Below are 18,017 nucleotides of genomic sequence, written 5' to 3'. Positions count from 1 at the left end.
TGTGACGGCTTTTACTGGTCTTTTCATTCAGCCATCTCTGTTCTGTTCTCCATACTCTCTCTCTTGTTTGTTCTCCTCTGCTTGGGCTATTGGTCCCAATCCTAACTCTTTAAACTCATACCCCACTGGTTCAAATTGCCACCTTTCCAATCTTATTCCTATTCCTCCTCTCTTTCTCATGTACCTTGTGAAAAGCCTTTTGTCTCCAACAAGTTTGCCTACATTCATCTTTCTCTCTCATACTTACCAACTCCCAGAACAATGAACTACTCCTACTAAAAAGACAATGCAGACAACTAGAAAGAAAATGGAGGAAAAACAGTCAAGATTCCACAACCATGATAAAGCAACTACAAACAATACAAAACACAGCCCTAAGACTGGTCTACTCATTGAAGAAATTCGACCACATCACAGAGGCATACCACGACTCACATTGGCTCCCAATACAAGCGAGAATACACTTCAAATTTTCCTGCCTACTATTTAAAGCAATAAACAGAGACAGCCCAGCCTATTGGAAGAATCGACTAGTTCAATCCACCTCAACCAGACATAGGAGAACCCACACACCATTCACACACCCTCCAACCAAAAACGTCAAAAGAAAAAAACTGTACGACAACCTCCTAGCCCCTCGAGCTGCAACACTCGACCCCCCAACTCTACAACTTATTGACCTCGACCACAGACTACAAAACCTTCCAAAAAGAAATAAAAACCCTTCTATTCAAAAAACACATAAAACCGAACTAATTCAATCAGAACTGTCCCAAGCATCACCTGCAACTACTCCATATGTTCTTCTAATGTCATGACAATTCAGATATAATTTATGTTATGTTATGTTTGGAATAATGGTTACATATATGAGGTTCAATAAAAGAGAATTTTCACTGCCTGTTTCTATTCTGATCATTTATTCCTTTTCATGGTTATTACAAAAAATATTTTTTTACATGGGGGGGGTGTCAAAAAATGATGGGCCCCGGATGCCACATACCCTAGGTACGCCACTGCCTTACGGCATTACTGCTGGGGAGCCATTCATAGGGGAAGGAGCCAAGATGTCGCTTTTGATACATTCGGAGGGGTACCTAGCAGTATCATGCATGCCAACATGGAGGAGACAAAGCTTGCCATCAAGCGCTGTTCATTACATCTGACAGTTGAAAGTTTACCCTAAAAAATGGCCACGGCCTCATCCGATATTTAAACAAAATGCAGACTTCAAATGACGTCACCCCGCACGGGGAAATCAGCACAAGCAGGGAGACCTAAGTTCAAAGACATCCCTACTGCTTCCATAGGCATCGCTCAGCTAAAAAAGCAGACTTATATCAGAGAAAACTCACAGATATATAAAGAAAAGCCTGCTGTAATACAGAAGCATTAATCCACCACTGCTAACTAGTCATGGAGGAGGAGGCATTGGATAATAGTCATTAGGCTTGATAGTTCAGCTATTTGTGTAACAGAGGGGTTTGTTTGTTTTTAAAGGATATCTCCCCAACTCTCTGCATGATTGACAACATGTATTCTTGTTTTGCTGAGTGGATGAAGTGGACTGAGAAGATGAACTGCTACCCTACAAGATGTAGCACTGGCACATTGCCAGAGATGTGGGTTTTTTTTTTCTAGATCCTTCTGGGTTTTGAGAGAGAATTCCAACCTGACTCTGTTAGGATAGCATCACCCCCATAAGTGTGGCTGATTCTATCCTGCTTGTCAATGCAGAGAGTAAGGTAATATGGGAGAACTAAAGAGCATTATTTGAGACCGTTAAGCTACTTAGTTGATTTTGCCAGTCCTAAAGAAAGTGGAAGTGAGGTGAAATAAAAAAAAAAAATTATCTTGAGCATTTTAGATTCTGTTAAATTGTCACTGGTTGAATCAAAGGAATAGAAAGTTCTTGTACCAAATACTGAAAAGTTGTCTTTAATAAATACAATCTGTCAATTTTCCAGCTTCATTTCAGTGGATGCATTTGGAAGCCTTACATATTAACTATGTCCAGTCCAGACACCAAAGGATGGAGCCAACTACAGACCACTTCATGCTGTGTGCTAGCGATGGAAAACACCACTCAACAGAGATACCATTTCAAGTCATCATCAACCCCACCAATGATGAAGTCCCTGAATTCCTAGCAAGAAACTTTACTGTAAGAAGGATGAAATAATAGGAACACAATATACTGTTTGTTCTTTATTTCGTGTTGATTCTGCCAATCTGTCTTGAGCTTTTTAAAGGATGGTATGCTTTCTGACTGGTAATGCTTACATTGTCCACAGTACACTGAGTTAAAAACAATCCACTTTCTACGGGCAGACTGTGCCCCGATTTTTAAAGTGAAACTATGAGTTCTTTGAAGCTTGCAGTGGGTACTGAGTACACTCGATCACTTGCACGGCTTTTTTTTTCTGTGAGTAGAATTTTGTTGAGAAAGTTTGTATGAAGATTCAAAAATTCAGTCTTACGCATGTATTTTAACTCCCAACAAACTAAATAGCTCATTTCAATTGAAGCTAAAAGTATTCAAGAAAGGGCAGACAGTATTTAGACGAGTGCCTCCCAAACTTTCGTTCAAGATGGCTCCATTCTAATAGTTGAAAATTTATGTGATGCCAGATAATAATGAAACAAAATAGGAGACCTTAACTCTCTTTCTTTCTCTCATTCATTTCCTCTTCTACTCCACTTATCCAAAGCACGAAGGCAGCAGCAATATTGGTGGCAGCAGTAACAGCAATCATATGTTTATGCGTGTTCATAAACCCCAGAACAAAGGGACAGGCCTGTGAATGTTCACTGACTTACAAGCTCCTAGGCTGACTGCTGTTACTGGACATATGTCAAAGTGGAAGTCCAGAGAGAAGGGGAGCAGCCTTGTTTCTGTCACCCTGTCTACTCTGGTATGGCCAGCACTTACACTAGAGAAAGAACATTCCATTAAGGGTCACTCTTGTAAAGTGACCTTCCTCCCCACAGCTAAAACATCTTAATGGGGGTTGAACATCTTGATGAAGGACACCATTTGGGGGTTCCCACCTCTCTTGTCACATCTGGGGAGAGCCCTAATTTGTCCCGTATAGCAGCTCATACCTAGTGGTAGTCCAGGGCTTTATTACTATCTAATGTCCAATAAGCTGCCTGGGCTTCACTGGTTAAATATGGGGCCAGCCTGATAGCCCATTGTTCCAATAGCTACTGTGGCTATCCTTTTAAACGTCATTAGCTAGGCTTTTGGGTCATCCCCTAGTCTCAACTTAGTCAAAGTCAATCACTTTGTCCAATCTGTCCTGTTGGGTCATGGTCTTTTGTAAGCTATACACTGTTTTGCTAGCATTTGTTGAAAGATGGTATATAAAGTGCTAAATAAACATAAATATGCACATTAGGTATTGAGGAGGATCCCGCTTTAAAAATTTGCCAAAAAGCTGAATGCTTGCTTTAACATCCAAGACCTAAGAATTATCTTATATTTCAAATAGGAATGTTCTTGTTGAAGTTCAACAGGAAGAAAATTCCAAAGTGATAGACCACACAAGCAAATGCAGTGTTACGAAAGACATCCTGCCATAGTTACTTGTGTGAAGGAATTCTCAATAAATTAGCCTGAGATGAGCTCAAGTTTCTCATGAGTTGATAAGGGAGAAGAAGAACAAGGAGATAAGCTTAATGAGCAAAAAAATGCATTTTTAAACCTAAGATGAAATGGGATGGGCAACCAATACATTACATTATGTATTTATTTAAGTATTTATATACCACTTGTAGCCTAAGTGATTTACATTCAAGTACTCAAACATTTTTTCCTATCTGTCTTGTTGGGCTCACATGTTATCTAATATACCAGGAGCAATGGGGGGATTAAGTGACTTGCCCAGGGTCACAAGGAAGTAGCATGGGATTTGAATCCACAACCTCAGGGTGCTGAGGCTGTAGCTTTAACCACTGCACCTCACACTCCCCATCTTCAAATAGTTGTTTTTCTTTTTTTCTATCTGATTCTAGTGTTCTTTTGTTTGTTCTTCAGGTTCAGGAGGGTCAGATGAAGGAACTTGATCCCTCCATCATTAATGTGGTTGACTTGGATATCCCCCAGAATTACTTGACATTTGTTGTTACCCAGCAGCCACATCATGGACTAATTTTAAATGGAGTGTATGACCATGACATCACCCGTTACAAACGGTTAATCAACAGTCATCAAATTCATGAACTTCCGGTGCATGACTTTTCCATGGATCTTCTCACACATGGTATGTTCAGTTGCGGCAAGAATCAAATTCAGAAGTCTAATTTTTATTTTTAAGATTTTATATGGGTTATGCCCAGGTTATTTGACAGATTTGATAACTGTGTATCAACCAACTAGGTATCTATGTTCTTCCTGAGAATTGTTCAAAAAGTTTTATTGATTTTATATATGAGAAGAAATATAAAGCCAACAATATGGGTGTTCAAAAAGAACACAGAATAACAATAGCATTAACAAATGTGAAGTGCGCTTCCTGAGAATTGTGGCTGATAAAACCACCTTGCAAAGATTGTAGATTCCTTCTGTTTTTTTCCTTCCTTTTTTGGACCTTACAGTTAGGTCACTACATCATAGCATGTTTCTGATCTTGGTTTCATTCTTTTCTCGCCTTTCACATTTGAGTATAATTTAGTGCTAATTTTTATCCTTCTATTATTTTTTAATGATTATATTTTTTTATTACTTTTCTATAAAGGATTACCTTTATCAGATTTTTATTCATACTGGTTTCGCATCTTACACATGGGGCTCCTTTTACGAAGCCGTATTAGTGGCTTTATTGCACGCACATTTTTAGAATGTGCTAGCTGAAAACTACTGCCTGCTCAAGAGGAGGCGGTAGCGGCTAGCGCGGCCATCAAATTAGCGTGCGCTATTACACACGTTAAACCGCTAATGCGGCTTTGTAAAAGAAGCCCATGGTCTTCATTTCTGTCCTATACTTACCATTGGTGGCACATTTTCTTTAACCACAGCATCATGCATATAACTTTGGTTATGTATGTTATTTGTATTGTGTTATTTATACTTGTTTACAATACCATTCTTTGTAGGACCCCGTGAGGAAGGACTGTTTCTTCGAAACACGGACCGTGTTGGGTCCAGTCCACATGAATATTAGGACCAGTTCTTTGGATACCATTTACCCCCTCTTTTACAAAGGTGCGCTAAGCTTTTTAGTGCACGCTAAACGCTAATGCGTGCATGTTGTCCTCTTTTACATGTTAGTCCAGTGGTTCCCAACCCTGTCTTGGAGGACCACCAGGCCAGTCGGGTTGTCAGGATAGCCCTAATGAATATGCATGGAGCAGATTTGCATGCCTGGCACCTCCATTATATGCTGATCTCTCTCATGCATATTCATTAGGGCTATCCTGAAAACCCGACTGGCCTGGTGGTCCTCCAGGACAGGGTTGGGAACCACTGTGTTAGTCTATGGACATGTTAGCGTTTAGCGTGTGCTAATTCGATTAGCGCACGCTAATTGGTTAGCGTACCTTAGTAAAAGAGGGGGGGTTAATGTAGCTTATATATTTGTTTTAAGATTACTGTTATTTTAATAAATTCCTGCATCCTGTACATTTTCCTGCAGTTTTGTTCTGTTTTCTTGTCGTATATTATCCAGTGAAATAAGAAGCCTCTCTAATATTGGGTTGTATAAGAAAATAATAAAAATATGGCTGTTCCAGAAATATCTTTGATTGAGTAGAGTGGACGTAATGGTTATATTGCAAAGTATATGTTAACTGTTGACGAAATATTCAGATGTACACATTTTATGTTCAAACAATTTTTATTGATGAAAATAGCGAAACAATTTTAAACAAACTATTCATATCAAAGTCAAGTAAGAAACAATGGAACACCATCAACAGCGAAGAGAAACAGGTATCATCAATTTTATACATAAGATGCAAAAATCATCTATCCAACTATTCCCCACTAATAGACCTGTGTCCATAAGCAAAACAAAACACACCAGGGTCCTGGACTCTTATGAGCCCTGGAGTAGGCCATCCATCATCCCTCCCCCCCCCCCCCCCCCCACTCTGACTGGATAACTGTTATATCAAATGCATAATGTATAAAAGGAAACCCCCCAGAAACAGAGACCCCCCTCTCCACCCAATTAGCTCTGTCTCATAGCCAAAGTTCAAACAGACCACCTTCCGCCAGAACTATTCCCCCTCACCCCCAGGTACTCTCTACCCAGTCAACTGCGAACAGCCCATATTAGAACAGCTACATAAGTAGTACACTATGGCCCCTGGGATGCAAGGACTGCAAATAGGGTTCCCAGATGCTCATGCAGATGTACACATTTTATTATTGTGACCCACTTGGAACTTTACAGTTAAGCAGGATATGAATATAGATATTAAATTAAAGTTATTACCATAAACATTCAAAACAGTTGACATTTACATTTTTAACTGAAAGTATATTAGATTATATAATGAAAAAAGCTCTACGTAAGGAAGTTATAAGCAGCTGAAAAATTCCGAAGATAATAGGGAAATGCAGTGAGAGTCAGAAGTTAATACATGAAGTGTGAATACATTTATATGAATGCTGTGCTATTAATCTAATCTAATCTTCGGTTTAGATCCCGGGTCATCTCTCATCGGAGCTCCACTAGGTTTACAAATAGTCAGAAGACCAGACTTGATGGGCTATGGCCCTTTTCTGCCTTCATCTTCTATGTTTCTATGTTTCTAAAAGATGAAGAACAGAATAGAGTTTTAAAATTAGAAATTTATCATAAAAAAGATCTTACATTGTTATCGGTTAGTAGATTCTGCAGGTAAATTTTTTAAATATTGTGAAAAAAGCAAGGTTTTTAAGGTTTTCCGGAATAACTGTAGTTGGCCTATCGTTCTAATAGTAGTGTTAAGCCAATGAGGAAGTAAGGCTAACTCATTTCCAATAGCACCTTAGTTACCTGAAGTAGAAACTACAGAGTGGGAGAGGGAATCCTTAACCCTTTCCTAACTTTATGTTCCCTGTGCATTGGCAGGTACAGCTCAAGGTTCCTTACTCCGCAGACTAGATGGACCATATCTACCATTATTTATTATGCTACTATCAGCTGAAAGAGTTCACTATGGATTGTTCTGTCTACTTTGTACTGCTGATGTAGTTTGGGGGGCAATTACCAAATTCCTGTTTGCCTAGGCTAGTAGGAGATCTCATGTTAACCCTGGGAACAATGAAGACAAGTATAAATAAGATGTAAACAATAAGATGGCTTTATTCTACACATTTTCTTTATTAGGAATGAAACTGATGTATCTGCATGATGACTCTGAAAACTTGGCCGATGAGTTCACAATCCTGTTGTCAGATGGAAAGCACAAAGTCCTCAGAACCATTTCAGTAGATGTCATTCCTGTGAACGATGAGAAGCCAGTGCTTGTCAAGTAAGTAATATTTCTGCATGATGCTCGTAGATAAAAAATAATTTGTTTATGTGCTACACCTAGGCAAACTCTAGTACTGAGGATACAGGAAGGCGATATAGCTCATGCCTTTCCAGTGGAGATTCACACTTAGGTACTGTACCTACTTTCCTATCCCAAGAGGGCATACACAAAACACCAGCACTGTTCCTCTACAGCAGTGTCTCGCAAACTTTTCCAAAGCCATAGCACACTAAACTCGGGGCCGCAGCTGGAGGGTCTCCACACACGCACAGATGTCAAACCAATGATGTCGCATGTACGTGTGGCATCATCACATTGATGTTCATGTAATACATGCAAAATATCTGTGCCATTAAATTTTTTTTTTTTTTAAACCGGAAGACCTGTCGATAACACAGTTACCAACAGGTCTACAACAGTCGGGATTTTAGGATCATAAAACCCGATGCAAATTAGCCAAGCAAATGTTAGTGAATCAATCGCTTGGCTATTTTGCATGGAGTTTTACTAATTTGCATGGTTGGATCGGAAAATGGGCAATCGAGGGGGAAAACACGCGGTGAGCCATTTTGTGAATCGGGTCGGTTAGCAGCGATCATCGCTAAACCTGTGAAAACAGGTACAGCGACAATCGCTGGCTTTAATGAATTGGGGCCTTAGGGGTTCTTTTACTAAAGCTTTGTGCATGCTAACAGACAGGGCCGCCATCAGGGCAGTACTACCAGTCCTGCATTCAGGGGCCCGGAGCTGACAGGGGGCCCGGGCTCCCCCAGGGTCCTAGGCAGTGTTCTAAGGCAGGGGCGCCAGTAGCTCGCCAAGGCAAAGTGAGTCGATCACCCAGGACTCACTTTGTCTTGGCGATCTAATCTATCGGACCTATCAGTCTTCCTCTCCCCGACGTCAATTCTGCAGTCGGAGAGGAAGTTTGGGCCAGCCAATCGCTGCCTGGCTGGGCGGAACTTCCTCTCCGACGGCAGAATTGACGTCGGGGAGAGGAAGACTGATCGGCCCGAAGCAGGGAGAGCATGCGTCGGCGTCGGGGCCTGTTATCCATTGGTGGGTCCTGTTCCCCGATGGCAGCGGCAGTGGCTGTGGCTTGGGGAACGGCAGGGAGAAAAAAAGAAAGGGGGCAGGCAGGGAAACAGAAGGAAAGAAGAGAAACAGAAAAAAAGAAAGAAAGGTCAGGGAGAGAGGAAGAAAAAGTTGGGGGAGGGAATGAGGTGTGGAAGAGAAAGCATACAGGCTGATAGAAGGGAAGAAAGATTGGATGCACAGTCAGAAGAAGAAAGTGCAACCAGAGACTCATGAGATCACCAGACAAGGTAGGAAAAAAGATTTTATTTTAAATTTAGCAAAGTGGAGGCAGTATTACCACAGTTTTCAAAGGAATTTGCCCAAATAACTTAATAGTTAACTGGGTAAATTCCCAGAGATGAAAACTTCCCTTCACTTACTATGCACAGTTCTGAATTTATATCTGCTGTCTATATTTTACAATATGGTCCCCTTTTACTAAACCGCAATAGTGGTTTTTAGCGCAGGGAGCCTATGAGCGTCAAGAGCAGCGCTGGGCATTTAGCTCAGTTCCCTGCGCTAAAAACTGCTATTGTGGTTTAATAAAAAGGATGGGGGGTATATTTGTCTATATTTGTATGGTTGTTACTGAGGTGACAATGCATAGAGTCATCTGCCTTGACCTCTTTGAAAAAAAACCCAGAATAGGAATGATAATTAACATTTTCTCAGCGTATAGTGTGCTTTGTGTTTTTTAATTTTATTGTTGGTAGATCATTTTGACTTGGTCATTTTAAAGTAGCTCACAAGCTCAAAAAGTTTGGGCACCTCTGAGCTAGAGCATTGAAACTGTGTATTTCTATTTTATCCCCCCTTTTACAAAACTGTGGAGCGTTTTTAGCGCCAGCCGTGGTGGTAGCAGCTCTGATGCTCAGAATTCTATGAGCGTCAGGGCTGTTACCACTGTGGCTAAAATCCACACTACAGTTTTGTAAGAGTGAGGGGTTAGTTTGTGATGACATATTCCATACTAGGCGAAGGTGTTTTCTGTGTTCTGTGTGTTCGAAAGACATGGTTTTCTGTTAGGATTGCCGGTGTAGGATTGATTGGTCTGGCTTGTTTAGTTTTACAATGGGTGTATTGATGTACTGCTCACTGCAATATGTAAGATGCTGCCTTTTCCTAGGTACTCATGTGTGACGTGTGGTTTGTTACTAAAAATCATGATTTTCTTACAGATGGGGGGGGGGGGTGCCAAAAAATGATGGGCCCCAGGTGTTACATATGCTACGTACGCCATTGTATGTAAAGATACCAGAAAGCTGGCGTAGCAAAAACTTTAAGTAAATTGTTATTCTTCTAAGTTTTGAGTATTTAACCCTCCCACAATCTCACGGGCACTCGTTTCAAGTTTCAAGTTTATTGAGATTTTGATTTAAACGCAATATCAAATATTTTCAATGCGTATAACAAAAATAAATTTGGGGAAATAAATAAAACCATTTGAACAATAAACATACAAACATATCCATAGATGATTAAAATTACATAAGGAGTACAAGGATAAACTACATTTGTTTAAAAATGCGTTCTCCGCGCCTGCTCATAAATTTGTTGACTGGAAGGATCCAGCAATGTGGCCAGATGCCATTCAGGACAAAGACAGAGAAAGAATTGTGCAATTTGGATTAATGATGGAAGATGATTTAAAGCAAATGGCACAGTCTATGTGTAAAGATCTTGACGGACGTTCTTTTTATGAATATCTCCTCTATGCCAAATCACCCAATGGACGTGAGAAGATTTTACGGGACTGGCTTAGGTGGAGCATTAGCAGAAAAGTATGTGTGTATTTGGCCCATGGAAGAAGGAGGGGGAAGGGGGGGTGGGGGGCCCAAAAGGATTGCTCAGTAAGGGGCCCAGAAATTTCTGATGGCGGCCCTGCTAACAGACAGTGTGCTAAATGCTTTCCATCCTATTTTATAGCTTTGGACCATGTGGCACTTAGCACACACTAATGTCCATTAGTGCTAGGCTTTAGTAAAAGGGTTACTTAATCATTTGCCTTCTCAAAATTAAATGATTCAGCAAGTATAACATAGAAAAATGTTTGTGAATATTAGAAAAAAAATAGCTCTTTTAAAAACACACAGCTCAAAAGTCAATTATAAGCTATCAGTGTGGATGAAAAATGTCCCAAATTCTGTCACTCGAACCCACAAAAGTGTATTCAAAGGTGATGGCCACACAAGGTCTGGACCTGGAATTGGATTTAGTCCTATATGAGATTCTTTGACCCTCCAAATACCATTTGACTGCTTTCTGATGTCCTTCCAACATAAACATATAATAAATCTCTTTTGGGGATAATAATACATTTTTCTCTTAAAATACGTATACCACAGATTAGTTTCTCCCAATTATTTTCTATTTTGTTTTAAAGTTTTGAATTAAGAGTTCACCAAATTCTGGTTTGCACCAACTTTTGCTTTTAATCTATGGGGGAGGAGGGCATGGAGAGGGGGAAGAGGAGAGGCAGTGGGGCCCATGCCAAGGTGACAACCGGGGTGGTCCGCCCCCTCATCCCCCCCCTTACTACACAAGCACCTCCAATTTCCTTTCAGGGGTCTGAGAATTAAGCCTCGCTGCATTCCGCATCTCTTAGATTTTTCTCCTGAATCATCCTTGCAACTTTACAACTGGTACTGCCTGTGCAGAATGCTTTGGCTGTTTTCAATTTAGCTGTTTGCCTGAGCTTACTTCCTGTTAGTTCAGGACTCCCAGGAACCTCATCTAGCTCTTCTCTATTCTCTGGAGCTCCTTCTAGTGTCCGGCTGATATAAGCACAGTTATATGTGCTCTACCTTCAGTACAGTATAAAGCAGTGTTTTTCAACCTTTTTACACCTATGGACCGGCAGAAATAAAAGAATTATTCTGTGGACCGGCATCGGTCCGTGGACCGGCGGTTGAGGAACAGAGGGCTAAGTAGTGGGCCAGATCCCGCCCATCTCTACCCAATCTCCACCCCTGAACCCGCCTCCATAATAGTACTAATTGCATCTTGCATGCCCTGTGCCTTATCTGGAAGCCTTCCCTCTGACGTTGCAACGTCAAAGAGAAGGCTTCCGGTTCAGGCGCAGGATGCCCGTAGGAGCCACTGCCCGTGGCTTTGTACACTGAATCAGTTAGGAAGAGGGAGCTGGCTCGAAGATAATGCCGCATCGATCGTACCGTGGACCGGCAGTTGAAGAACACTGTTTTGGGCCTGATGCACATGCTGGCCCTGTGGACCGGCAGGAAATTTCTGTGGACCGGCACTGGTCCATGGACCGGTGGTTGAAGAACACTGGTATAAAGCACAAGGAGAAGGAGCTGAGATTAACTGGAATAACAAGGAACCCAGGCGCCACCACACAGAGTAATAATAATAATAATAATAATAATTTTATTTCTTATATACCGCCCAATCAGAAGATCCGGGCGGTTCACAGCAAGAGAACTGAGGCATATCAGTGAAGATGCAAGATACAGTAGGAATCAGTAGAATTCAATGCTATACAATACAATAAAATACAACATGATACAATGTAGAGTGATACAAAGCAAAGTCATCGCATAAATTTACCAAACAGGTAGGTTTTCAGTGATTTTCTAAACTCATAGTAAGATTGGGAGTGGGCAATCAGAGAACACATCCGAGTTCATTCTCCCTGCTTGAAAGGCTAGAGTTTTGTCTAAAAAACTTTTAAAAACGGCAGGCTTTCGGAGTAGGGTACATGAACATGCCTGAGTTTCTTGTTGTGAATACATTTAATTGGGAAGATAAGTATGATGGTAGTAATCCAAAGAGTGCTTTATAACAAAAGCAGCTGAATTTAAAAATGACTCTAGCTTCAAAAGGGAGCCAATGGAGTTGCATGTAAAAAGGGCTTATATGGTCAAACTTTTTCAGTCCAAAGATCAAATGTACAGCAGCATTTTGAACCAGGTGAAGTCTTTACAGTGTTTTCTTGGTTGACCCTAGATATGTGATATTACAGTAATCTAAGGTGGATAGGATGGTGGATTGAACTAGTATCCTAAAGGACACCATGTCAAAATATTTATTTTATAGTTCTTAGATTCCATAAAATAGTGAAGCATTTTTTAGTCAGTTGGTCTGTGTGTTTCTCAAACGTTAGGTGTCAGTCTATAGTTACTCCCAGGATTTTGATATAACTTGCTATTTCAAATTTTTGGCTATTAAGTTGGATGGAGGTTTCTCTGAGTTTATCATTAGGACTAGCTAGTAAGATCATAGTTTTTTCTCAGGGTTGAGTTTCAGTTTTGACTGCAACATCCATTGTTCTATTTTTCACAGGATATTTGAGATTAGGTTGTTTAGTTCTGTTGAGAATGATTGGAGTGGTATTAGTATAGTGATATGATCAGCGTATATGTAGAATGTCACATTTAGACTTTGTAGTAAATTAGCCAAAGGGACTAAGTATATGTTGAACAGTGTTGATGAAAGTGGAGAGCCTTGCGGGACTCCGCAGGAGTTTGTCCATAGAGAAGAGTATTTACCTGCACTATATGTTTGATAAGATCTGTTTTTCAGGAAACCCTGGAACCATTTATGTGCATTACCTGTGATTCCAATTGAATTCAAGCAGCCCATCATTAGATCATGATCTACCAGATCTACCAGATCGAAGGCACTGCTCAGATCCAGTTGGAGGATCGGGGCACTGGTACCTAAGCTAAATAGGTTGTTAAGTTGATTAATTAGTGAAGCTAGTACGGTTTCTGTACTGTAACCTGAACAGAATCCAGATTGGGAATTATGAAGGATATTAAATTTTTATAAGTATTTGACCAGTTCGTCATTTGCTAATCCTTCAAGTATATTAGTGAATAACGGAATATTGGCTACTGGTCTATAATTATTAGCACATGTAATGGAGTCCTTCAGGTTTTTTATGATAGGTGTGACTATAATTTGTCCTAGTTCCTGCCCAAATCGTCCTTCATGCAATTGGAAAGTGACCCATTTGAAGAGGTTTGCTCTGAAAGAAAGTAGATTAGTGAACAATAGTGGAGGTCATTTGGGTATGCATATACACGTGTAAATACCAGTAATCAAGATATTTACATATGTTCTTGATGCCTAAATATTGGTGCTCTCTGACCTTACAGAATTTCCCCCTAGGTCAGGGGTAGGCAATTCCATTCCTCGAGAGCCGGAGCCAGGTCAGGTTTTCAGGATATCCACAATAAATATGCATGAGATAGATTTGCATCTCAAGGAGGCAGTGCATGCAAATCCATCTCATACATATTCATTGTGGATATCTTGAAAACCTGACCTGGCTCCAGCTCTCGAGGACTGGAATTGCCTACCCCTGCCCTAGGTTAATATTCTTCAATGCAAGGCCTGGGGACCAATGGTGGCACCTGGAGTCCTCTGGGGTGGCCCCCATCTTAATTCTATTTTTTCTACTACTCTATACCCAAGTTCAGGGAAGAAAGTGAGAAGTAGATGGTCCCAAATAGCAAGACATTTGGTGGTTTTCTTTCAGCTCATTTGGATCCAAAGTGGCTCTAACTTAAAAATTAAAGACCACTGCTATAGGTGTTTATTTTTCAGTTTGTTTTTTTGTTTGTTTGTATGTGTTAACCTTTTTTTTTTTTGGGGGGGGGGGGGAAACATCAAAGTCTTTCAAAATGAATTCCCAGATAATGTGTTATGTGAATGTCAATAGGTTCAGGAGGTAATTAGGTCCAATGTGATTTCACAACTGGCATGTCAAAAGACACTGAAAAACCTAGAAAAAAATACACAGTTGTAAAAATGGTATAAATCTATGCAGGATTTTGGATGTCTATAAATATAATTGAGAGTAATCAATCCAAAAGAGCCAGCTGGTGATGAGAAAGTGCTACATCAGAGTGATAAATCAGAGAAGATTGGATGGTTTGGAGGATCAAGTTTCTGGATGATGCCAACGGTCATTAGTGCTGGCTGCCATTCTTAATACTGGCAGTAGAGATTCTGTGACTCATTCACTGTGCCTTAAAAATGAGCTGAGTAAAAATGACATGCATCTTCATCACTCTATATTACACTATGTTATTTGCACAGTGTTCATTCAGAATGGTATCAGCCTTAGTTTTTCATTTTCTATTTCCCAATTTTGAATTTGGTGATGTGTCTAATGTGACCAGATGGCTTCAGGTTATGGAGGACAGATTGGAAGTAAAATCCAGACTGCCTCAACCTGTCCTCCATGACCTGGAGCCATCTGGTAACCCTTGCTGGGTCACTAGTTTCCAGTCTTTTTTGCTTTGTCATCTGACAATTCTATGTGGATTGGTGGACACCGATGCTGCAATTGGCATGCTGATGATTCAGCTTTTTTTGAGTGTGATTGACTTCAGATGTTCATTTTAAAGTGGCTCATCCACTGAAGATCTTTTAGGAAAGTTATTTGATATTATTATTACAATTACTCAAAAGCTAATTCTTTCCAATTGGAAAACTTCACATCTTCGTAATATCTCTGTTTGGTGGAGCTCAATCCTTTCTCTTCAGAGATGAAAAATGGTGATAGCAGAAAAATTGGGAACAATTAGAACATTTCACAAGTATTGGTCCCTTTTATCTTCTTTTTGTGATCCTTCTTGGTCTCAGTCCTTTTGAGGAAATGGTATAGTGGTATAATAAGTTTTTCCCCCTCCCCCCTCTTTTTTTTAATGTACTGTGCTTCCAACTTTTGTATTATGTAGTATTTAATGTAACAATTTGCTTTCTTATGCTCGTTATATACTTAGTTCAACTATGTTGTTATGATTGTTGAGCATCTACTGTTTTTCTAATTATATTCTCTAATAAAATATCTTGGATTAAAAAAAAAAAAAAAGGAAAGTCGCTTCCTGCAAGTTACCGGTATTTATTTTTATTATTTTATTTTCAAAACTTCTATATCGTCTAGTTCCTAGGCGCTTTACAGTAGATCCACATCCACAATACTTAAAACAATACAAAAGAGGGACAAATCATCAAAAATAAAATTCACGGTTAATCCTCAATCAAGACCCTATAAAAAAGCATTAACAAACAATTGTGTTTTGAGGAGTTTTCTGAAAGTTCCTCTATCAGCACATTTCCTTAGCTGCCCTACCATCAAATTCCATACTTTCACCTCAGCACAACAAAAAGTCATTGCACAGGTTTCTGCATATTTCAGATTAACTTCGGCCTATAACAAAGCAGAATTTTCAGAACGCAACAATCTTTCGGGCGACCAAATTTCCTATACCTCTCTATCGACCATCCTCCGATCCGCGCATGCAAATGAGGGCAACGGCTTGCAAAGTAGGCAGGGACCCGATTCACAAACCAAAACCCTGCAACACTGACTGGGCTGGCCGATCACAAACAAGCAACTGCTGAGGACCAGTCGCTGAAGCCCTTTCCGTCTGCCCTGCCTTCTGCCACCCTGCTCTCTGCCCTATCAGCCCCGGTTCAGCGCCATTGAAAATCAAAATCCAGGGCAGAAATGAATGAAATAGCAGAGCCGCCTTCTTCCGAATAGCACTGTCTGCACTGAGGCAAAGGGAACAGTTTTGCAGAAGTGCATTGGGAGGACAGATCTGAACTGCTTCCAGGCAAAGGAGCACGCTTGCAAACGACTTACTTTAAAAAAAAAAAAAAGAAAAGAGGAAAAGGGGGGTTTGTAGGATCACATTAGAGTAGAGGGATGAAACGCTTCCTGCCTCGATTGCCTGCCTTCCCCGACTCTCCCACCCTTCCCCGCAGTGCAAGCCCTTGGTTTTAACCTGCAGGCTTAAAAGCGGGTTAAAACCACGGGCTTCAAAGTTTAACAAAAACCCACAAAACTCTGTTGGGACTCTCGCTGGTCTCGCTAGTCCAGCGCATGCACAGACCATCTACAGATGGCCTGTGCATGCGCAGGGATCGCTTTAGATAGGGGCGTTCCTCTGATCGCCCCCATCTGCATATTGGGCTTTGGAGAATTCATTGGACCTGCCCGGATTGGGCCCAAATGGGACCCCATTTGGCAGGTTCGTGAATCTAGCCCTTAGTTCAGGGGTAGGGAACTCCGGTCCTCGAGAGCCGTATTCCAGTCGGGTTTTCAGGATTTCCCCAATGAATATGCATTGAAAGCAGTGCATGCACATAGATCTCATGCGTATTCATTGGAGAAATCCTGAAAACCCGACTGGAATACGGCTCTCGAGGACTGGAGTTCCCTACCCCTGCCTTAGTTCTTCCTGTGCAACTGGGCATAACGAACAACTAATGCTCTCCATTGGGTTCTTTTGGCTGTTGTGGATTCCACTGTCTCCTGAGTGATACCAACAGTTTGCAGGTAAGGGTTACCAGATTTTATTCCTGTAAAATCCGGACCCATGGCCCCACCCCTAGGCCCACCCAGCCCAGCCCCATTCCTCCCCAGCCCGCCAACCTGTTCTCGTGCTCGGCGCCATGTCAGGAGGGCATCTGCGAATGCATAGGTGTGATGTGATGATGTCACATGCATGTGCACATGCACATAATAGTTCATAGTTTCATAGTTTATTTTAATTTAATTAAACGCTTAACATAAAATTCAAAGCGTTGTACAATAAAAGTTGTTTAAATATTAATTAGGGAACAGACTGCAAATAATAGACATAATCCTTATGAGATTGGCAAACTTGAATAGGGAGAGGACAAGAAAACAAGAGGAAAAAGAGGGGAGAGCTACAGTTTGTGAGGAAAGAGAACATAAATGGATAAAAACAGTAGGATCTGTGCATGCAAATGAGGGGGAACGGCATGCAAAGTAGGAAGGATGTGATTCACAAAACAATTTCAGGAACACCAACCGGGCTGGCCGATCCAAAAACAAGCGACTGTGCAAAAACCCTGCTCTCTGCCCCGATTCTCCTGCTCTTGCCGCCCTGCTCTCTGCTCCCACTCTGCTTATCCTGCTCTCTGCCACGATTCTTCTGCTCTTGCCGTCCTGCTCTCTGCCTCGACTCTGTGGTTTTAACTCGTGGTGCAACCCCGCTTTCAAGCCTTGGGTTAAAACCATGGGCTCGCGAAAGTTTCCAGCTCTGTATTAAAAAAAAAAAAAAAAAAGTTTCCAGAACTTCCTTCGCGGTGAGCATGTGCAGACCATCTACAGGCAAAGAAGATGGTCTGCGCATGCATCAGGATCGCTCTCCAGCGATCCATGCGGTTGGTGAGGGGGTTTGTGCCTCCAATCAACCCATTTTCATAAGGATGCGTTGAGAATTTGTCAGCCTGCCACGGATCGCACATGGATAGAACATGATCAGGCAGGTTAGTGAATCTAGCCCTATATGACATGATAATAGGACAGCTAACAGATTTTGATTGCTTGAATGTAATTATCTAGTAGGAGAATAAGGTGATTAATCTGTCGATAAATTCTGGGGATTGTGTCATTCTAGATTTGAATGTTACAAGTAATAGTTTGTAAGTCAGTCTATGTGAGAGAGGTAGCCAGTGAGCGTCAATTA

General features: G+C 41.0%; 1 protein-coding gene across 1 annotated transcript in view; it reads left to right on the top strand.

Annotated features, from left to right (window-relative positions):
• Window positions 1-18,017, top strand: part of FREM1 (FRAS1 related extracellular matrix 1) — a 280,084-nt gene that overhangs the window by 108,675 nt on the left and 153,392 nt on the right. Inside the window, exons 18-20 of the mRNA XM_033919036.1 lie at window positions 1,968-2,164; window positions 4,040-4,265; window positions 7,320-7,464. Of these exons, the coding sequence (XP_033774927.1) occupies window positions 1,968-2,164; window positions 4,040-4,265; window positions 7,320-7,464 (568 nt within the window). The remainder of the gene's footprint in view (window positions 1-1,967; window positions 2,165-4,039; window positions 4,266-7,319; window positions 7,465-18,017) is intronic.

This window comes from Geotrypetes seraphini, chromosome 1 (assembly GCF_902459505.1).
Source record: "Geotrypetes seraphini chromosome 1, aGeoSer1.1, whole genome shotgun sequence".
Classification (NCBI taxonomy): domain Eukaryota; kingdom Metazoa; phylum Chordata; class Amphibia; order Gymnophiona; family Dermophiidae; genus Geotrypetes; species Geotrypetes seraphini.
This window is presented reverse-complemented; position numbering and strand designations above follow the sequence as displayed.